General features: G+C 43.9%; 2 protein-coding genes and 1 long non-coding RNA gene across 5 annotated transcripts; 1 reads left to right on the forward strand and 2 right to left on the reverse strand.

Annotated features, from left to right (window-relative positions):
- Nucleotides 1-41: 41 nt before the first annotated feature.
- On the forward strand, nucleotides 42-11201 carry itih5 (inter-alpha-trypsin inhibitor heavy chain 5). The gene is made up of 14 exons (XM_041029872.1): nucleotides 42-832; nucleotides 913-957; nucleotides 1664-1827; nucleotides 2488-2589; nucleotides 3326-3606; nucleotides 3937-4106; nucleotides 4464-4580; nucleotides 5564-5735; nucleotides 6104-6413; nucleotides 7761-8443; nucleotides 8624-8677; nucleotides 9544-9660; nucleotides 9757-10134; nucleotides 10720-11201. Exons 1-14 carry the CDS (start codon nucleotides 725-727, stop codon nucleotides 10977-10979), a joined length of 2961 nt encoding a protein of 986 aa, XP_040885806.1. The 5' UTR covers nucleotides 42-724; the 3' UTR covers nucleotides 10980-11201.
- LOC121175976 lies at nucleotides 1765-4442 on the reverse strand. The gene is made up of 4 exons (XR_005892848.1): nucleotides 4308-4442; nucleotides 3998-4066; nucleotides 3305-3425; nucleotides 1765-1880 (listed from the first exon to the last, which is right to left on the reverse strand). It is a non-coding gene; the product is annotated as an uncharacterized LOC121175976 (long non-coding RNA).
- Nucleotides 11202-11279: 78 nt separating the features above from the next.
- Nucleotides 11280-21383, reverse strand: tmem110l (transmembrane protein 110, like). Of its 3 annotated transcripts, none has more exons than XM_041030532.1 (9): nucleotides 20773-21383; nucleotides 18302-18350; nucleotides 17972-18067; nucleotides 17768-17889; nucleotides 16924-17036; nucleotides 16066-16149; nucleotides 15835-15966; nucleotides 13502-13636; nucleotides 11280-11627 (listed from the first exon to the last, which is right to left on the reverse strand). In XM_041030532.1, exons 1-8 carry the CDS (start codon nucleotides 20960-20962, stop codon nucleotides 13508-13510), a joined length of 915 nt encoding a protein of 304 aa, XP_040886466.1. In that variant the 5' UTR covers nucleotides 20963-21383; the 3' UTR covers nucleotides 11280-11627; nucleotides 13502-13507. The 3 variants fall into 3 exon arrangements, with proteins under 3 accessions (XP_040886466.1, XP_040886465.1, XP_040886464.1); XM_041030531.1 differs by having other exon boundaries at nucleotides 11618-11735; nucleotides 20773-21382; XM_041030530.1 differs by lacking the exon at nucleotides 11280-11627 and having other exon boundaries at nucleotides 12973-13636; nucleotides 20773-21377.

Here is a 21383-nt window from a genome sequence, read left to right on the forward strand (position 1 = left end):
AGATTTGACTCATTCAGAGATTAAACAGAGGTTTCACATCGCACAGATTGTTTAAAGATCCAGTTCTCTGATATCAGACGTCACAGTCTGACCATCATGGTGTGGATTTGGCCAAATATCATTCTGATGTGTCTTTGAATTGTTTAATTTTTTAAGTGTGTGTAGAACATAAAGGTACAAAGCTGAACATTTTCCTGACATGTCCACTGGCCACTGGTTACAGGAGAAACATGTCATGCTGCATTATGGCCACAAGGTGGAGCCAAAATAAAACAAATTACTGAAGCCTGCGCCTCTCCTCTTTCACGCACTGGTTAAAAGCTGATACCATCTGACTTTTAGGTTCACGCTGGATTCTTGGTGTTATCTTATCTTGTCATCTTGAACGTGAGTGACTTGAATGCGTCAAAGTGGTGACAATTTATTCTCTTCTCTCTACATCACTGTTTAAACCTATTACTTTTTTCTGGGGGTTATTTCTAATCACAAAAATCCCGACGCTGCCCAAAGGCGGCAGCAGCAGCAGAAACTGCCCCTCACCGCAGAGAGGGACTGAAAACAGTGCATCACTCTCCTCCGGTGGGTGGGCGTATTTTTCTTCTCCACACCGTGTCACTGCTCTGTCCGGTCACTCTGATCCGGACTGACGGAGACTCGGAGACGCTGCGCGCTGGAAATTATGCCCCATTCATCTTTTTGAGTTTTAACTGAGAAGGACTGCAAGATGCTGCTGCTGCCGCTGCTCACCTTACTGATAAGCGCCAGTGCGAGTGTACTGGGAGAACTGGAAGATGATATTGATTCGGACTTAGCAGACTTTGATTTAGACATTGTAAGATGTTTAAAAGACGAAAGTGTAGCTCATTCTGGTGTTTGGATTTCCTCATATAACCTTTTTTCTTGTACCCACAGGCACCGCGCAGGGTCCCACGACAGGTGAAAACTATACTGACCAAGGTAAAATCAGATTTACTGCAGAGATCTGACGCTATTTCAGAGCTTTCTGGATTTTTGTTCCTTTATTTAGAGGTTACAGGTGTGAGTTAGGTTTGAGTCCAAAGCTACTCTTGTATGAAAAACAAAGATTTGGAAAGAAAAGAAAGAAATTTAAAAAGGTTTATTTAAAAGCACAGTAAGCAGCAACGTGCTGCCTTAGCTCGGTGTGGTAGGTCTGATAATTTGGCACAGGATGAGAGTTTAGGAGTTAATGGTTTGAACTATCTGCTCCGGGATTAGAGAAACTGACGTCCCTGGCACGAGGAAAACGTTTTGTTAAACAGAGCTGTATACTGTTCATAGTGGTCCAGAACGGATGACCTAGTTTAATTTACTGAGAAGTGAATTTTGTCATCCTAAACTTGCGCTCTTTGGGCGTTACGCACGGAGATCCGCCAAGCGAGCAGATGTGCCAGAGGAGCTGTAATGCGCTGGATCATGGCTCATGGGAACAAATTCCACTGTTTGCTTGGTTATTGTAACTAAAGAGAAATTCAGCTTTCCTGGGATGAGTTATCTGGGCTGATTTACAAAATGAAAATAGGTAATGATCAACATGTACAACAGGGATGCGTAAAATCCTGCCAAATTTAGCATCAGTGGTTCAGGTTTTATATTTAGGCGCTGGTGGCTGTGCATTAATGGTGGTTAAACGTTTTCTTTGCAGGAGACCAAACCTCACGTCCAGGAACTCTCCATCAAGACCACCATCATCTCCCGCTATGCCTTCACCGCGGTGTACTGCGCCATGCTCAACCGGCACTCCGCCGCTACCGAGGGCGTCTTCCAGTTTCAGATCCCCGCCGGAGCTTACGTCTCCAACTTCACCATGTAAGACTCTTACAGGTCACCTGAGCAGCAACGAGAGCCTGCAGATTGTGGACCTAAAATCATAATAAGATCATCAAAAGAAAGCAGGTTCACAAAGTGAAGGATTTTAGAAGTCTGAGGAGGAGAAAGGAAAGAGAAGTTCAGAAGAAAAATTAGCGGGAGGTGGGAAAACAGATCAAGTGATAAATGCCAGAAATCTTTCTGGAAGTCATGTGGGATATAAACTTTAAAAAAAGAAAAAAAGCTAATTAAATCTTATCAGCAGAAAATGTTGCAGCAAACAATAACATCATCCATGTCAGTCTGTACTTCAGTGTGTCCCAAGATATTGGTCAATCTAAGCAGATTTGGAAGTTTTGGAAGGTACTTTATGAAACAAACTTACAACAGGATTTACTGGCAGGAAGGATTTATGATGTTTCGGTTGCCATGGTGATTTTAGCAAGGAGACAAGAAAGGGTGACTGCTTTTATTCTGCTGTTAACACACACAGTGACCACAGTTCACCCATGTGTAGGACTGGTACCCGTAAATAGGGGACAACAGGATTTTGCCCACAAATTCAGTCTTTTGTGAGAGAAAACCCAGTTGAACTGTGACAATAGGTGGTCCTGAATATGAGCACTGCTCTAATCCTCGACCTTTGACCCCGTGAACCAGGATCATTGGAGGGCGCGTCTACCAGAGCGAGGTCAGGCCGAAGGAGAAGAGGGTCAAACAGGAGAACGGCAAAGCAAAAAACAAAGAGTCAGGTGACGCAAGGTAAGAGAAACCTGAGAGTGTGTGTGTTTGTGCGTGTTTCAGTGTGTGTGTGGACACACCTATGGTCTGGCGTCTCCTCCTAATTACACAGCAGCACTCGCTCCCTCTAATGTTCCTATTTTGCAAACACAGATTGATAATATCCCAACTAAAACCTCTCTTACCACAAGTGGGCAGCCACACAGAGTGTGTGTGTGTGTGTGTGTGTGTGTGCAGACAGACTGGAAGATCATCGCTCCAGACACACAGAAAAAACCCAGTCATATAACTCTGTGACCTAAGACGTGATGTATGGAAGAAGTGACTTCACATTTCCCGCTGTCATGTAAAAAGTGACATTTCCTTAAATGAGATTTTGTGATTCACTGACTCCGCTGTGACGGACAGAGCAGAGCAGGAAGGAGGGGACGGACCGAGGTGGACTTCCATATTCATGATATCACCACTTGGACCGCTCACTTCAGCTCTCCACCTCTTATATAGCTCTCCACCTTACTCCAATGTGTCTCTTCTTTCTTACATACTGTGTTTTTGTCCCTTCACAGCTGTTGTTTGTTCACTTCATGGTTTATTTAACCTCAATACTGAAGCCAAACTTACAACAAAGATGATGGATGAAATCAGAGTTTGATTAAGAAAAAAGCAGCAAAATAAAATCATCTAAGTGCTCAAACCAGAATTAAACACACAAATACAGAGAAAACTGTAAACTCACCACCTCCTCTCTCCTCTCCAGTCCCGAGCCAGAAGTGGAGGTGTTCAGGATGGCGGCCAGTATACCGGGTAGGAACCGGGCCGTCTTCCTGCTCACCTACGAGGAGCTTCTGCAGCGCCGCCTGGGACGATATGAACACGTGACCAGCCTGAGGCCTCTGCAGCTGGTCAGCCGCCTCAGCCTGGACGTCACCATCGTCGACCACTCCCCAGTCACGGACCTGGAGGTGCTGCCGCTCCGCAACAGCAGGAGCACCGGAGCAGGCAGCGCCTCCAACGTGCCTAATGCACCCAGGATACCAGGTTTACAGATAACATCTTAGCATTTTATCAGTGAATCACACCATTTCTAGTTTTTTCATCATTACATACAAATATAGAATATTCTTTTTCATTCTTACATTAATACCCAATCTGTTCTTAGTAACACTAAATGTTTTTAAAAATGGGATAAAAGGTTGTTAATAATTCTAAATATCACAAACTCCGCCCGGCTCATAAAAAGCTACTAATTTCCACTGTTCCCTGGCACCAGTTTATTTCCGCTCCTAGGTCACGGACACTTTACTAAACTCAGGATTTTGTTCTTGATCCAGTTAAAACACAAACGCACTTCCTCTCTTTGTGCTGCAGCCAAGCCCGAGCTTCCCATCACCACTGTGATCAAAAACGAAAAGAACGTCTGCAAGATCACCTTCAGCCCCAACATCGTGCAACAGGCCAAGATCGCGACCAACGGCATCCTGGGAGACTTTGTGATCCGCTATGACGTCCAAAGAGACATGGGGATAGGAGACATTCAGGTGAGAGCACAGATCATGTCATCAACAACAGTCCAGTTATAAACTTTAACACACAAACATGCATAATACACAGAGATGAGTAAAGGATTTGACAAAGAAAACCAGAGCAGTGAAAAATAGTTTTCATATTTTGCATGTGTGCACACAGATTTCCCATCCAGCTACACACACACACACAGACACACACACTCATCCACCCACCTGTTACTCATTCATTTCTCTGGCTTGCTGCCACCGGCCCGACTCCGCTGCCAAACTCTTCTGTCTGTCTCCAGCTCTGCGCTATGTTTACAATCACAACTACTGAAACCGATCTCGCCGCCTGCTGCATGTCCTTACAGCTCCTCTCTTCTCCAGGTTCTAAACGGCCATTTTGTCCACTACTTTGCTCCCAAAGACCTGCCGGTCGTACCCAAGAACGTGGTGTTTGTGATCGACACCAGCGCCTCCATGCTGGGGACTAAGATCAGACAGGTAAAGGAGCGCGCTCAGTGGAAATCTGGAAAACCGTGTTACTAATTGTTTAATCTTACGCAGCAGTTTACAATGTTTTCAAGCAGAATTTCAGTTTTCAGTGTATTGGATCAGAAACCTGACTCCCCACCTCCTCACTCCCACACTGGAATATCAATATCAGACCTTTTCCTCCATCTGTAATGGCACAGTAATCCCCTCAGCCAGACGCAGGGCTGATCTCTGCAGCTGCCGTGTGCGACGAGCACAGAAACAGAAAAGAGGAGGCAAACTGAAAAACAGATTTTCAGTGAGGAAGAAAAGTGGAAACATACAGCACAAGGCCACGCTGTGAGGGAGGAAGGTCATTGTCTATGGGGTAATGGAACTTTTTAGACAACAGCACCCTCGACCCCTTGATCTGCCCCCCCCCCCCCCCCCCCCCACCCCCCACCCATCGCCAGCCCCTAAAAGGCCGCAGGAACAGAACAAGTGTGTTCTGATGTGGCTTCACAATAGAGGGTTTCAGCGTAGGTCAGTCTGTGGTTCTGACCCCTGCTGTATACAGCCCATACAAGCATCTATAAACCCCCGAGCGCCAAATTATATATCACACCCACGCTCAGGGCTGCAGATCTGCAGATGCTGAGACAGTGAAGCTCCAAGACAGAAAAGAAAGAAGAAGTCTTGTGTCCAAATTACTTATTTACTTTACAATCTTTACAACGTTTCATGATATGATTAAAAGCTCTGTTCCCAAATCATCAGCAAGCAGCAGAAGACGGCGTATGCAGCAAATTGTGTGGTAATTTGGATTTTTGTGTCAGCATCAATGCAAAGATTACACGCTCGTAAAAAATGGCATATGGAAGCCATTCAAAACCCACTGAGTGAACACACTGACGACCAAAGTCAAGCTAAAAAGATTTTTTCTTTGCATGTCTGTAAAAAAAGGTAAAACAAACAAAAAGTGATTTCTCTTTCTCCCCACGACTCTCTCTCAGACTAAAGATGCTCTGTTCACCATTCTGAGGGACCTGCGTCCCGGCGATCACTTCAACTTCATCAGCTTCTCCAATAAGGTCAAAGTGTGGCAGCCAAACCGTCTCGTTCCAGTCACACCTCTTTCTGTCAGAGACGCCAAGAAGTTTATATACATGCTGGGGCCCACAGGAGGTGAGGCTTTATTATCTTCCTGGTTTGTCCTCATCATCACATGATTCCTGCATTTTGATAAATACATTCTGTTTGTGGGATTTAAGTATGGATTATTCTGCAACATGTAGAAATATAAATGTTGTATTTATGTTTCACTGAAGCACTTTATGGTATAAACATAGTTAAATGTGAAGACCTGTGAAGAAAATGATTATCTGCATGGAGTAACACATAATACTCACCCCACTGGCCAGGGACTGAAAGTGGAAAAACATCTTGTTTAATGAGCTTTGGTTTTGATTTTGCTTCAGGCCAATAAAAACTATTTCCATATCCCTGACATTTTCATATGAGTATAACTCTCGTGTGACGTCCCTCCACTGCAGGCACGAACATCGATGGTGCCATCCAGACTGGCTCCTCTCTGCTTCGAGATTACCTCCTGGGCCCCGACGCCAGCCCAAACAGCGTGTCCCTCATCATCTTCTTGACGGACGGGCGACCGACTGTCGGGGAGGTGCAGTCCACGGCGATCCTGGGGAACACCCGCTCAGCCGTGCAGGAGAAGTTCTGCATCTTCACCATCGGGATTGGAAACGATGTGGATTATCGGCTGCTGGAACGCATGGCCCTGGAAAACTGTGGGATGATGAGACGCATCCACGAGGAGGCCGACGCCAGCGCTATGCTCAAAGGGTAACAGCGTGTTTCTGGCACATTTCCTCACAGCCCTACAAGTAATTAGTGTCATCATGTATATATTATAGTTCTCATTCTGATTTCACAAGATTTCCAAACCTACAAAGTTTTGGGAAAATAAGTAATCATATTTTCCCAGACGGTCATCTTGGATTTTAGAAAAAAAAAAAAAAGTGACCAAACTGATGTAAAACCGTCCTGAAGCAGGTAAACTGATTTAAATGTTGCCCAAAACTGGAATTGGTGAAAAATTGGTCTAAGATTCATTTAATACCACGGTGCTAGTCTTAAATTGTCTGAATTTGCCTGAAACGGTTTTAAAAATGTGGTCTGAAGGTGGTCTAAAATTGGCGTAAAACATTCATTTTCTTTTCTTGTGTCCACACTCTGTTCCATTTCTGCTTTGCACTGCCCAGGATTAAAGACACTAGACACTAGATATTTATAGACAAAGAAATGAATAATGAAAGCCTGAATACCTCATTTATACAATGATGTAACTATTACTTAAGATACCTAATTAATTAAAGTCTAATTCTTTCCCTCTCATAAAAGTCTTATCCACCTCTTATTAAACAATTAGCTCGCCTAATCCCTCCCCTCTCCCCCTCTGACACGTACCTCCATCTCTCATCGAGCTACGGAGGAACGAAGACTGAAAATGTGACGGTGCTGACAACAGACCTCTTTAATCAACTTCAGCATGTGACAGCCACAGACTGCAACAGCCACCCTCTTTCTCTCTTAAGACTCTTTTTTTCCTGTCTTTTACACACAACCCTCTTCTCTCTCTCTCCCTCTTCCGCACTGGGACACACCAAGTGTTTGTTCAGTTGAGCAGGAATGTGTGTGTGTTGTGAAACCTGCGTCTGAGTATGTACGTGGGGTTAACAGATAGACTCCACAGATAATAGCCTTCGTCCTGCTTGAGCAAACACGCTGGTTAAGAGGTGAGGAAGTTTACTGCGGCGTGACAACAAGGATGGGACGGAGGACTTATGCACAGCACACATACACACTTTCTGCTTTACACACGCTCCTTCATGAATGTGTGCACAGACTCTGAAGTGGGGTGGCAGTAGCTTAAAGAGGTTAGACAAGCAGGTTTATGGCCGGAAGGTGGCGAGGATGGATAAACAAGACATTTGATGAAACCTTGTTTCCCTCCCTCAAAAACTACCACTGACCAATATGTGCTCTGCCTGACAGCTAGAAAAACTCAAAGTCAAATACAGACTGTGCAAGAAATTTACCCCGATCGTTGCCCTGCTGTGGCCTTCAACGCTTTTCATCATCTCTGCAACGATCTACTACAACCCCAGGTTTCTTCTTGTCTCTTCCCAGGTTCTATGATGAGATAGGAACCCCTCTGCTGTCCGACATAAGGATCAACTACACAGAGGACTCCGTCCAGTACGTCACTCAGCATCTGTTCACCAACTACTTCAACGGCTCTGAGATCGTAATCGCTGGAAAGCTCACAAACCAAAGCGCAGAATCTCTTCACGTCCAGGTCACCGCCAGCAACAATGACAGGAGCATCATCCTGGAGACAGACGTGCCCCTGCGGCACCGACAAACTGAGACAGAGAAGCATGTGAAAGCAGCTACAGCAGCAATGGCGGCCGGCGCTAAAGCTCCGGGGTCAGGGGGCGCGCAAGGATTAGGGGTCGCTCTGAGCTCAGTGGCAGAGGACTTTGTGGAACGTGTCTGGGGTTTCCTGAGTGTCAAGGAGGGGCTGCGGTCGCGGCTGCGCAGCCAAACCAGCAAGGAGAGGGAAGGCCACACTCATCAGGCCACTAACCTCTCCCTGACATACCACTTCCTCACTCCCCTCACCAACCTGGTGGTGGAGAAGCCTGAGGTCCTGGCTGATGGCACCATGGCTCCAGCGCCCACCATCACCCCCTCAGCTGGCGACTCTGTCTCGACGGCCAATGAGCTGCCGAGTGACACGGAGGACAGAAAGCCACAGAAACCCGACGGGAAGCCAGGCAGCCAGACTTCATCTCTGAGCAACACAGTTGGTGAGGTTATGTCTCCTAGATTTGGTTGTAGAGGGTGTCTGGTGCTCTCACTTCAGACTTCCTGTTTTACTTCAATAACTAACCCACCAACAGTTAATGTTACTCATATTTTAAGAGGAAGCACTAAACAATGGCAGCTGTCTGACTCATTGCAGTAGATAAATATTCTCTTCCTTGCAGGTAAAGCTGAACGGAGACCAGCCAAGAAATCCATCACCATCTCCAAAACATCAGGTGACTCCACCTTCTCTCTCTCTCTCATGTAAACAGATATTACGCATATTCCCCTGCCCGTTCCATCTTATAGCCTCTGAACCCTGTATACTGTGAGAATGGATGCAGTGGTTACACAGCTCCATAGTAAAACTTGAAAGAGAGGAGAGGGGGAACGTACAGTAGACTCTCTCTCTCTCCACTCTCTGTGTGGGCGGCCTGTAATTTGGATGCTCGTCAGACAGTCGGCAGTGATTACACAGACAGCGAGGGGTTCAGAGATGCTTCTGAACATGGCCTGGAAAGAGGAAAGAGCATGCAGGAGCAAGCATCTAATTGAAATACCAGCGCGGGCCCTACGTAGCACTTTAAACATGCAAGTGCGTGTTCACAAACACACACACACACACACATGGACCGTGGCTGAATGGGACAGAGTGGAGGGTTTAGAAGTGGATATTTGTGCATGTGTTACAGTGAAGAGAAGGACCCCATCAGAGGCAGTTAGCGAGGGCTAATGACCCTGTCATTACTGTTCCTCTCATCTCATCGCTCCTCTGTTCATCTTTGCTGGTTCTCACAGGCCTGAGGAGAATACGGCTTCAGATATAACCAACCTCACCGAACATAAAGTGGGCTCACTAATACACAGCAGCAGAAGGCATTAGAAAATCTGGCCACATTGCCGAGTAAGGGCAAGAAAATGTGTTTACTTTTATCCGGCAAAACCATCTTTAGCATCAAATCAGACTCCGGCCGTCTCCCAAGCTCTGATCCCGTTAGTTTACAGTGTCTAATGAAGCCTCTGCAGTTTGTCCTGCCCTTATTTAACAGGCTGCTTAATAAATCAGATTCTCTCCGTCTCTCGTCCCCTTTGATAACTTCAGCGGACGGTGACCCTCACTTTGTGGTGGAGTTCCCCCTCAGTAAACTGACCGTGTGCTTCAACATCAACGGTGAGCCAGGACACATCCTTCGCCTGGTCTCTGACCACAAGTACTCCGGTAAGACTCATCCCGTCGTTAAACGTCATTAAAAGCCTTATTTTACTCCAAGATCTAAATCATTCATGCTTTTGGCGGCTCGTCCCTGTTCTCCAGGTGTGACGGTGAACGGTAAACTCATCGGCGCCCCAGCTCCACCAGGCAGCCACAAGCAGCAGCGAACCTACTTCAGCACCATCACCATCGTAGTGGATCAGCCCAAACGTGCCTACATCGAGGTGACCCCAAAGAAAGTCATCCTGGACGGTCGAGACCGCATGGTTCTGCCCTGCCACTCCACTGTTGCAGTGGACAGCGGTGCACTGTCAGTGTCCATCGTGGGAAAGTCCAACGTGACTGTGACGGTCGGAGGGAGCATCAGCTTTGTGATCTTGCTGCATCAGTACAAGAACCCAGCTCCCTACCAGAGAGACCATCTGGGGTTCTACATCGGTAACAGCAAGGGGCTGTCCCACAACTGCCATGGTCTGCTGGGTGAGTGTCAGCAAGGGTTTACACATTCATTCCATCATTACTGGTCAGTGAACACTGGAGAGAACAATAAACAGCATCTCTTTAAGCTTCACCATTTTTGGAAAAACAAGAAAACATTAGATACATTTAAGGATAATAATAATAATAATATTCATAATGAGATAAAAGGCCAGACTGAGTTCCCAAGTCCTAAAAGGACTCGTCCCTTGCATGAAGTTTCATGGAAATCTGCCAGTTTTGAAACTTCTTACGAAAGTGTGGTTCTAGAGAAAAGGTCAGGAGTTTCCTCTGGAGACCATCTAAATCCAAATTTAAGTGTAAGCTAACAAGAAGTTTAAAAGGCACTGCTCTTACTGCGTGAGATCCGCAACTAGTGGGTCAACATCTCTGAGTTTTCACTGACTTTTATTTCACACGACTGAGTTAAAAAAAAAAAGGTTTGAATCTGAATCTTTTTATGTTTGTGTGAACAGTCACACTGGTTTTAGACATCAGCACAAAATCAACTGAGCTGCCTCTGAAGACTCCTCTCAGTCAAACTCTGAGACTAAAATAGCTTGAACCTTTGATATGCTCTGTTTTCAGGTCAGTTCCTGTATGAGGAAGTGGGACTGGCAGAGCTTCCTGCACAGGGAGACATGAAACCCTCTCCGGTCCTGAAGGTGAAGGACCGTTCGGTGCCGGTGGTTCAGAAGAGCCGGCGGATCTACAGCGGGACACAGAGCGTGGACTGTTGGTTCGCCAGAAATAACGCGGCCAAGCTGATAGACGGACAGTATGAGGACTATTTGATGTCACACATGTTCGATACAGGGGACTGGCCGCACGGTACTAACAGAGTGTGAGATGACAGCCATGAACTGTAATGCGGCATTTAATTATTTGACTTTAACTCCTTTTACCCTGTATCCATAATGAGCACGTCACAATAGATCCAAACGGTCACAAACATCAAAACTTCACATTTTCTGTTCTCTTTACCACAGTCTTCTCTCTTGAATATATTTTTTTACTATTTCTAATAGAAATGTAATGTTTTTTTATTATATGATATGTATTATTGTTAAAAATAATTTTGTAATTGTAAATAAAACATTTAAACCCACATTTTGTGGTTGTTTTCTGAGACATAAAAACATGTTCACGTGTGTGTTTTTCTCACACACCAAATATGGATGTCAACATGTCTTAAACGTGGCAACCTTGAGCTGAAGATCACACCTGGTTACCACAGAGACCATCCCCGGTAACTAACCCCTTGTCCCCAGCGCCAGTGACTACATGTACACCAAACATACATAGCGCACAGCTACACACCGACACACACACAGCTCCATAGTCCGCCCTGTCATCAGCTGGAGGTCACAGGGCTGCTGGCCCCGCCCACACAGGTGTGCTCTGGCCAGGTCCCGCTCAGGTTGTCTGTCATCGCACTGCCTCGCCCCGGCCGCCACAGGAATTCGACACCAAACATGGCCTCATGTGTCAATCATCTTTATTCATTGAACAGATTAAAGAGGTACATTCGGTAAGAAGCACCGCGGCAGATTACGGCCCGTTGATGACACCTCGGGACGTACTGTGCCGTTTCATCCATGTTTCTAATTTGATATAAAACAAATTAAAAATACACAAGCTACACTGGTATATAAAATAAAACATTATAGACGGAATATGCCAAACCTTTTGGCTTTAAAATGTAAATGTAAACACGTAAATGAAAATGTTTTGATGATAAACTGCTGAATATATAAGGAAACGTACATCAGTGGCCTCCTCAATTCAATCTGGATTCAACAGTGTAGTTTGGCGATGACTCTGAAAATTCTCCCATTTACATTACTCGCTAAAAACCACAGATCAGACCACAGTATATAAAGTCAAATACATAAAAAATATAAACAGAATAAATAAAGAAATGTGCCATAACTTGCAAACAGCTACTGCATCATCCCACAGAGAGTAATACTATGAAGGAGCGACAGGTCCACGATAAAGTCTTATATCTTCAAGAAAAAAATACTGATGGAAAGGAGCTACAGCCAGGAGACGTTTAGCTTAGCTTAGCATAAAGACTAAGATAAAAACGGGAAAAGCTAACCTGGCTCTGTTCAAAGCACAGGTTCAAAGAACATATAACACCCAGTGAAACTACAATTTCCCCTTTTCCCACTTTGTTTTTTGTACAGATTAAACGAACAGGATCTAATGTGTTAATTAGTGAGATTCAGAAATGGACAGCAGGTTTTGTTATTGCTGAACAGAGCCAGGCTGGCCACTTTCCCTATTACCAGTCTTTATGCTAAGCTAAGCTAAGCTAACCGTCTCCTGGCTTCAGTTAAATATTTAACAGACTGACATTAGAGCTGTATCGACCGTCTCATCGAACTCTCGACGAAGAAATGCAAAATGCTGAACTATTCCCTCAAGAGAATCAAGCTCGATGACATCTGTCTCATAAAATTCAGACCATGTATTTAAAATATTTTTCTCAAAATGTCATGCTTTGCTGTGTTTTGCCCGTGGATTCATGGTAGTGATTTGTCCACTGAATATGAAAATGATTGTGGAAACATAGTGTGACCCGGTCCTTTTCAACCACGGCATTAAATCATTTTCCACCCACGTATTGTCTCTTTAAAAGCTGCCTGTTGCAAAGGAGTGAAACCTCTCCATATAACCACATTATCAACATGTTTGGTCTGTTGAAACTGAAAGCAAGCAGCCAGAGGGAGAACACGCAGGAATGTCTATAATTACACCTTAATTAAAAAGGTGGATTTGAAGTGATTATATTTGACAGAATAAAATTTTAGAGCACTTACATAGAGATATATTTATATATATGTGTGTACTTCACGGGTTTGCTCCTCTTTGGAATATGATACACGATTAATGACTCTCTTTAGAGCAACATCAATCCCAAAAGTCCCCAGTGTGAAAAAAAGTCTGATTTATTTTTCGGTCTTGTTGCTGCCACCCGTACATTTTGCCCTGCAGCTGCTGCACTCCTTATTAATCTCTCTCCACACACAGAGTTCAGTTGTGGTTACTCTGATGTTCTTTTGGAGCAAACGGAGGCAACAAGGTGAGAGGATAAAGAGCTTCTAATTCCCAAAATGCTATTTGATTTACATGCATGTACTGAGTCAGGCTCCAGTTGTAAGTATTGACACCTTGAGTGCAGAAGAAGGCAGCTAAGGTTGTAGTGTTCACATTCACAGGTTATATGACCTTTAATTGTGCTCGCAAAGAAGCGGATATTTAGACCTTTAATTTTTTTGCTTTTGTCCACATTGAGGATCTTAAGAGTGTTTTGTGTAGTGTGTGCGTGGACAGTGGATGGACGAGTAAGAGGTCACGTCACCTGGGTTTACACCACCACCCAGCTGGGTCTCAGCGGTCCCCCTGAATAATGCACACTGGGGACTGGTCCCTCATCGCCGGGCTCCTCTTCCCCCTCTGACGCCTCGTCTGTGTCCGTCTCGACGGTCAGCAGGACCTGAGAGAGGACATTCTGTTAGTCGATATTCAGATCAACACAGGCCACAGTAGCTCAGCACAAACCATAACACAGAAGACAAAGTACAGACGAGCAGCGCTCAGCTGTTTTGTGTTTGGATTTTGCATCCCTGACAAAAAGCTGGGAAATATCTCAGTTCTGCATTCCCAGCCTAAAGTGGAAAATATCCCCGTTTATTCGCAGCCTTGAAGACTCGCTCCAGCAGCAGCAGGGTCTCAAATCCCAAAGGAGCACAATTCCACAACTCTGTGACATTTATGGCATTATAAACCTGCAGGTGTTGCTTTGTGTTAGTGTATGACGTGTGGGAAAGCTGATATAAAGACCACTTTAAAGAGCAGTACAGATTCAGATACTGGGATAAAGACATAGCTAGGAGCAGGCATTACTCTCCACCACAGGGTCTTGTGGTAAATGTGCATGTGTGTAGCTGCTTGAAATCTCTGAGCTGCTAAAGCTGACATCCACAACAATTTGAACAAAGTGTGTCAACATCAAAGATGGACCACGCTATCTGCACCAGAGATCTCAAATATACGTCCAACATCAGACCTGATCGAGAGCCTTGGATGATTCTGATGCTTCGCAAGAATCTGACCGTCTCCTCCATAACCTTCGCACAATCCTGCAACACCAGCCACAACAACAGCATTGTGGCTGTAGCTTCGACCACCACCCCCACGAAGACCTCATCCAAGTCAATGCCCCTCTGTCTGTCATCGTCCTCCACTCCACTCTGCTTTCCATAACATCAGCGCGTGGAAACGAATCCTAAATGTCACTTTTATTCCCAGGATGAAGGCTTGATTTATGGCGGCCTGGCAGATGACCAGGGAAAAGGAAAATGGGAGGGAGGGATAAACACTCTCATCCCGCTGAACATGAGGGTCACGCACCCACATTACCAACCCACATAGTTTTGAATTTCTTTGCCCATGTTTTGGGAATTTCTGCTGCCACACTGATACAATGGAGATGGATCTGAAATGTGATTATAACAGCAAAGCACTGAAAAATCACATTATTATTACAGGGACTATTTATTTTGATAAAATTTTTCCAGGGGAAACTGTTTGCAGGTTGTTGTGTCTATGTGGATTTTTTTGTAACTGGGTGAACTATCCCTTTAAATAGTGTTCAAAGCTCATCATAGGCATTTTAAAGCCTGACACAGAAAACAAACCATAAAAATGTTTTGATGTTGTTAATGTGATGAAGCTAATTTAAGGACATGGGAGATTTGTCCAAAAGTACTGTACTTGTCAGTGTTTTCAAAGGGTTTTAAATGTGATTTAATGCCTGTTAAATATTATTGCGACTACAGCCCAACCACATTTAAAAGGTCAGTTCAGTCAAGTCAACAGAAAAAAATATTTTCCCAATTGCACCTCATGGTCTGTGAGATATTCGCCAGCAAAACTTCAATGTATGGAAAAAAAAAGGACCTACTAAAGCAACGACTCACTTCTGTTAAGATAAAATGAACTAAGACGGCGTCCAAATGTCAACAAATGAACTTTAAGGAATTACAAAAGTTCAAACTAAAATGAAAACTCTAAAGAAAACCAGAATCTCACAACTCGACTGTAACGAGGGAGGATGGGGAGAGGAGTCTGACTCAGTGTTTCTTGGACTGAATTCATTTGGGTTTGTTCCTCATTAGATCAAGTGCAGAGAGAGAAAAGCTGTCTGGTGTGTGTGTGTCTCTACACTGTGTTCATCCCCCAAAACAACAGGTGCAGTTGACACCCAGCGTGACCGTGTGGGTACATCAAACATCAACACCCAGTTTCACGCACATTAAAGTCTCCTTTTCTTCATCAAAAAGCAAAGATATTCAACTGTCACGTTCTGGTTTGCATCCATTAGGCTAAAACACCGTGGACACCGTGAACGTTTTCGTAACATTAAAAATAATCCCCTCATCGGTCAGTGGGTCACTTCCAGAGCAGAGTGGTGTTCGTCCTCTACAACATCTTCCATCATAAGACTAAGAGTTTATCCTCACTTTTAAAAGTGAGAATAAACTTGTAAACACTTAAATTTGCAATTCCAGATCCTCTGAAGCTGCACAGAAATCCTCCCTGGAACGAAGCAGCTGGTTTAATTACACAAGTGAATAAAAACTATAACCAGCCGTTAACCAAAGTTCACCGGACTCATTAAGTTATCCTCACCCGCGACTCCTCGTTGTTCATCCACGGCAGCGAGTCGGCCTTCTTCACCGAGCTGTCGCACGAGTCGTCCAGGCTCTTCATCGTCTTGTACTTCCTCATCATCAGGCTGTCCACCACCCAGAACATGATGGACTACAGGGGCAGCCAGAGAGACGGCACTGGGGTCACTAATACCGCAGAGACAAGACTAAACTCCACATAGTTTTTTAATGAGATAAAAGTGAAACTCACGTTGACTATGAAGGGCACGATGAGCATGACCAGCACCAGCTCCAGCTGAGGGTTAGCAATGTAGCTCAGCAACACCTCCTGCAACTGGAAAAGAAGAGGAAAAGAAAAGATTGAGAATACTGGATGGTGTATGATAAATACTGTGTTTTAAATTGTTTAATATTTCATTTACTTTGAATTATATATTTTATGAGACTTTAGTATTAGAATAAATATGAAAACAGACTGAGGGACAGGCCTCAATTCTAAGATTTTCATTAGAATAAAACCAACTATGCAGCAGTTGATTATACTGCTATTTATAATCAGTTTACTGAACCTTTCATTTTTTGTAAGACTGAGGAGATGGTCTTTAAACAAAGGAAGTTCTCCAAATAACACAGAGAGCTTTACTAAAAAAAACTCCTTTCTATCTGGAAGTAAACTGACAAACTGCCTTTTGATTCCTTGGACGGGGATCTGGGCTAAGTCGAATAAACAATTATGATCCTCAGTGTCATGCAAACAAACTGTCCTTCAAAAACATTAGCACTGATTCAGTGTTTCCATTAGAATCAAAAGACAAAAGTCATTTTTCATCTTCCGCTTGTTTACTCTTGATGACTTTCATCTCTTGATGCTGCCAGATTCACATCAAATGACAAACTAAACAGAGCCAAAACGGAACTGACTGTTAAAATCTGATTTTTTTTCATGTAGATTGGTTGACAACAAAATAAGTTCTGCATGTCACAATAAAATGAGTGAAAACCTGGGTTTCTGCTGAGGTTTGCTATACCAGAGGTATGATAATGTCAATGAATGCCATCTTTCCTATCGGACCTCAAAGCAGCACAAATAGCCCTAAAGTGTCCTTACTTTGGACCATCCGGGGACGAGCAGCACCAGGCTGATCACACCTTTCTCCAGCACCATGATGAGCAGGTAGATGCCACACTGGCCCAGCCAGGCTGCAGCCTGAGGAGGGTCGCCTGGAGCAGAGAGGAACAGAGAAAACACCAGTTCATGATTAAAGAAGATTTCTAACGCAGACACAATCAATATTATCCGGTTATGAAGAACTAATTCTGTAATTTTTCCATAATTTTAAATGAGCAACATTTCACAGCTACTTTTATAAAGATTTCAGAAACAGTTCACGGGCTCGAGCAGGTTATATTAATAGAATTTCCTGTTGTGGCCTGTGACTTAAGGTCTGTTATGCAGGTGTCTCATCACAGTAGGTACAAAGGAGGACAAGTCTGTCATTAGGACAGGAAGAGGAGGAAGTAAGACACAGACAGAGAGAGTGAACCCAAGACACGAACTTGTGATCATCATTTACTGTTTAGAGTTCCAGGCTCTCAAACAGAGCCGGAGAATCAGACATGAACTTGACCCTCGCCCTCAGAGAGAAGTGACCACAGCTCTGCCCGGCTGTTGCAGTGAAAATTTCCATTACTGACGAGGAACGCAAGAGGAAACAAAACAGTAGAGTGAGCGAGTGTAATAATTGGCCTGGAGTTAATCCCTCTCTGAAGCCATCGGGAATGTTTTCCAGACTGCAGCTGTAGATGCTGGCTCTCCTCCCTGTCTGCTTCCAGCTGGCCTACGCTGCCCTCTAGTGGCAGGAGACTGAGCTGCATCTTAGTGTAATTTTTCTTGGGTAGAGCTGTGAGCTAAAAAATCCCCTTCGCCCTCCAGCTATGAAGAACTCACTCACCATATTCCCCAAACGTGAGCAACGTCCACTGCTTGTACTCCACCAGCTTGGACACCAACTTGACGGCCAGCCAGATGACCAGCATCCCCAGCGTGGCGTCTAGCAGGAAGTTCATCAGATACCTACGGTAAAAAGGGAAATCATGTTATAGATGGAATCATATCTCATGTTGTCATGACTTGTTTGATGAAACAGATAACTCACAGGGAGCATGGGTCTTCTTTGGTGAGTGTGGACAGGAAGACATTGGCAAAGTGGATGAAGAGGGCGCCAATGGCCTGTTTGGATGTGTCGAAAAACCTGTAAAAGACACGATATATCGTCTTTAATTTTTATTTTATAAATGTGAATTTACTCTCACCCCAAACATTGTAATCATGCGCATTCAAGTTGAATTTCATTTAAATATCCATATTAGTTAATGAGAGTAATTTGGGTTTCACTGATGTTTTGCTTGTTTAAATAGACTTTATTCATATATAATGATGTGTAAAGTTTATGAGAAAAATAAGAAAAAAAGGAAAGATTTCTGACCAGATTCTCCACGGTCGTCTGATCCCAGCAGGCTCGCGGAACCGCTTCACTGCAAAACAAAGGTAATCAATTAATCAATAATGTTGCGTTTAGACTTGTTTATCCTGCAAAACAATAACATGCAGCACAGTTTCTGTGCAGTTTGTTTGACCTCCACAGCGAGCCCGGCCTCTCTGCAGAGCTGCAGGGCGGAGGGGAGTGAGGACAGAGGCAGCGCAGACGATCACGTATCATCCTTGTTTAGCGCTGCCACAACAATTCACTCCTCCCCACCGGGCTGAGGGTGAACAGACGCCCACTGTTCCTCTATCTCACTATCTCACAAGGTCAAAGAATGTGACTCTGCATGTGAAAACAGGACTGAGGCTTCCTGCAGACGTGTTTTACATCTGTACACACCACCAAACATTTTTATGTTTTTTTAAAATATGTTTTTAATTGGTGTTTATTTGGTCTAATGGTTCATACTTTTCCAGATTTTGTCCCGCACTTTTCAAACTTTTGAAGTCACTTAAAGTTTTATTTGATAAAACTTTGCATTAACGAACTGTGGTGGCTATTCTGGACAGTCAGCCTTTTTCTAGATTATGGGAATAATGATGAGCCAGTGGAAGGAAACTCCCTGAAATAGCTTTGAGGAAGAGCACTCTTAACACAGATCAGCAGAGGGACGCATGCTGCAGGCTCGGCTGTGACTTGGCATACTGCCACTCTGATTATAGCTGAAGGGCTCTTAATGCTCTGCTGCACATAAATAACGCGGAGTAAATATTAACAGATGCATGTATTTTGACCAAGCATGACACTTGCATGCATGCTGAGAACAGAAAAGGGGAAAAAGGGAGAGGGACATCGATTTCTCCACTAATAAGTAACTGAGTGGAGGTTACAGCTCATTGATCTCACTCACCCTCAAGGCCTGGCCTAATTCTGCAACACTTCACTGCTCTGAGGATTCAGCCGCTCTGAACTCGGCTGCTTGATTGGCCGCAATGACCTTTAAAACTATACACTGATTATTAGATCATATGTCAACAGACTCATGAAATCCAAACAGGATGCACATGTATCTGTATTTATGTCACTTCCCCGTAGCACCCTGGTACATCAGTGATCACAGATTTACCCAATACAAAGGTAAACTGACAATGTAAGGACATTTACAGGTTGCAAATTCAGACAAAGGGAAAAAATAAAGCGCATATAATTCAGTCTCGGTAGAGTGAATCTTTACATTTAGCTTATATGTTCAGAAACAGGCATCATTTTTTTGGGTCATCATACATTAAAATAAACCATAACAAGTCCCTAAACATCCCACAGTTTAAAAAATAATAATAAATTGTTTGCAGCTCTTTGAGCTCCTTCTTGACTGTGTACAAATCACACCTTTCAGCTGCAACTGAAGTGCTATGTGTTGCCTGGGGCACCAAAGCTGGTGGGATGCCCAACATTCTCCAAGTCAGCTGCCACAGTCACAAGTTTTTTAGCAGTCAATAGCCATTGTTCAGGGTGAGAAAACCCGCATCCTGGCTCACCAGGAGGATCTGGTTTTGCCAGGTTTGTGAAAGTATCTGACATTATATCTCACTGAAAAGTGACCTGACTGTCACTGATTACAAAACTGTAAACATCATTAAAAACAGCCAGGCTTTACCTCTGAAGCTCAAGCTTCTTCATATCAATCATGACACATTCTTTGAACGGCAGCCAATGTTGTGTTTGCTGAGTATGAATATTAAATTTCAACATAAGGAGGTTTTATCAATATGCTGTTAGCAGGCCTTCTGTCTGTTAATGGGCAAGAAAAACGATGCACTGGAAGCAAAACCTGCCATTCTGCCTTAAGGACAGATGCACACGACACTACTCTTGAAAACATCGCAATTTCTGCTGTTGCTATGCTTAACGGCACACATATCGGTGTGGTAGGGTATAGCTTAATTACTTATGTTTAATTTGAACCTTAACGGCAAATTCGGTGTCTAGATATTCCACAAATAACACTTAATTTCACTGAAATGTATCCCTAACTGAATGGTTCACCGCTCCAAGCAACTGTCAATTTTGTGGACGTGGAAGAAGTTTGTGGCGAAAACCGTTGAAAACAAATCTGAAATTCCCTTATAATTAATTACGTTTTCAGCACCTATTATATTCCGAAATGAACAGAGGGAACTGATAAGTAATATAATGTTATAAGAGGTGTTCTATTTCGTATGTAACCTATTCAAAAAATACAGCAATATTAGAATTAGGATATTTTTCAGTGGAATTTGGTGGCAAGCGACTGAAGCTGTGCGAAAACAAAACGTCAACAAAACGCCACGTGGACTTGTTTAACCTTTCAAAAGCACGTTTCTGCACTTTGTGTTTTCAGCATCCTCAACGTGAATGAACACAAAAACCTGTGACACTGAGGGTGTTTTCAGAAACAAGAAGCGCTCGGTGGCGATGGATCAGATACTCACGCATCAGCGTACTGAAGGCGACGATGGCCAGGAGACCCTGGATCAGGACGCCGAACCTGTCCGTTAGAGCTCCGTTATCGCAGCCGTGAGGATTCGCCTTGTTGATGTCGGACATGTTTGTCACTTCAAACGGGGAATTATCCAAGAATCGCTTCACCAAGAAGACCCCGGTGTATCCGTACATATCCATGTTGACACGATTAAAAAAAAACAAAAAAAAAAAACACACACAGCCGCCTGAAACAAAAGGAGCACTTCCTCGGTGGGCTAAAGACGGGTTTAGCTTTTCGTTGCTCGAGAAAAACAAACCGCCGGATTTTTGATTTCCGGCGATCGACTGAAGTTTTCCTTCAGTGTTTCCCGAGGCTGATGCTTCATTTCATGGTGCAAAAGCAAACAACAGGGTCGATCATCTGACTCACATCCATGTTTATGACAACGAAAACAAGCATTATCAAGAGGACCAACCACAAAGTTTAGCTTCCGGTACTGTTACTTCAAAATAAAAGGCTTAGCTTTATAGAAGCTTGGCAAGATGGGAAAAGGGTGAACCTCATACAAACTGTTTGGTGACCGGAATTTATTTCACCATATGCCCTTTCATCAATTTA

This window comes from Toxotes jaculatrix, chromosome 22, assembly GCF_017976425.1.
Source record: "Toxotes jaculatrix isolate fToxJac2 chromosome 22, fToxJac2.pri, whole genome shotgun sequence".
Lineage (NCBI taxonomy): Eukaryota > Metazoa > Chordata > Actinopteri > Toxotidae > Toxotes > Toxotes jaculatrix.

Bases quoted from the DNA above. Each gene is read 5' to 3' on its own strand.
- itih5 (XM_041029872.1), top strand. From the start codon at position 725: ATGCTGCTGCTGCCGCTGCTCACCTTACTGATAAGCGCCAGTGCGAGT. The intron at 2,590-3,325 runs GTAAGAGAAACC...TCTCCTCTCCAG, and splicing joins AAAGAGTCAGGTGACGCAAG to TCCCGAGCCAGAAGTGGAGG. The intron at 10,135-10,719 runs GTGAGTGTCAGC...CTCTGTTTTCAG, and splicing joins CAACTGCCATGGTCTGCTGG to GTCAGTTCCTGTATGAGGAA.
- tmem110l (XM_041030532.1), bottom strand. From the start codon at position 20,962: ATGGATATGTACGGATACACCGGGGTCTTCTTGGTGAAGCGATTCTTG. The intron at 18,351-20,772 runs GTGAGTATCTGA...TTTGTTTTGCAG, and splicing joins CGCCTTCAGTACGCTGATGC to TGAAGCGGTTCCGCGAGCCT. The intron at 16,150-16,923 runs GTAAGGACACTT...CTTCTTTTCCAG, and splicing joins TCGTCCCCGGATGGTCCAAA to TTGCAGGAGGTGTTGCTGAG.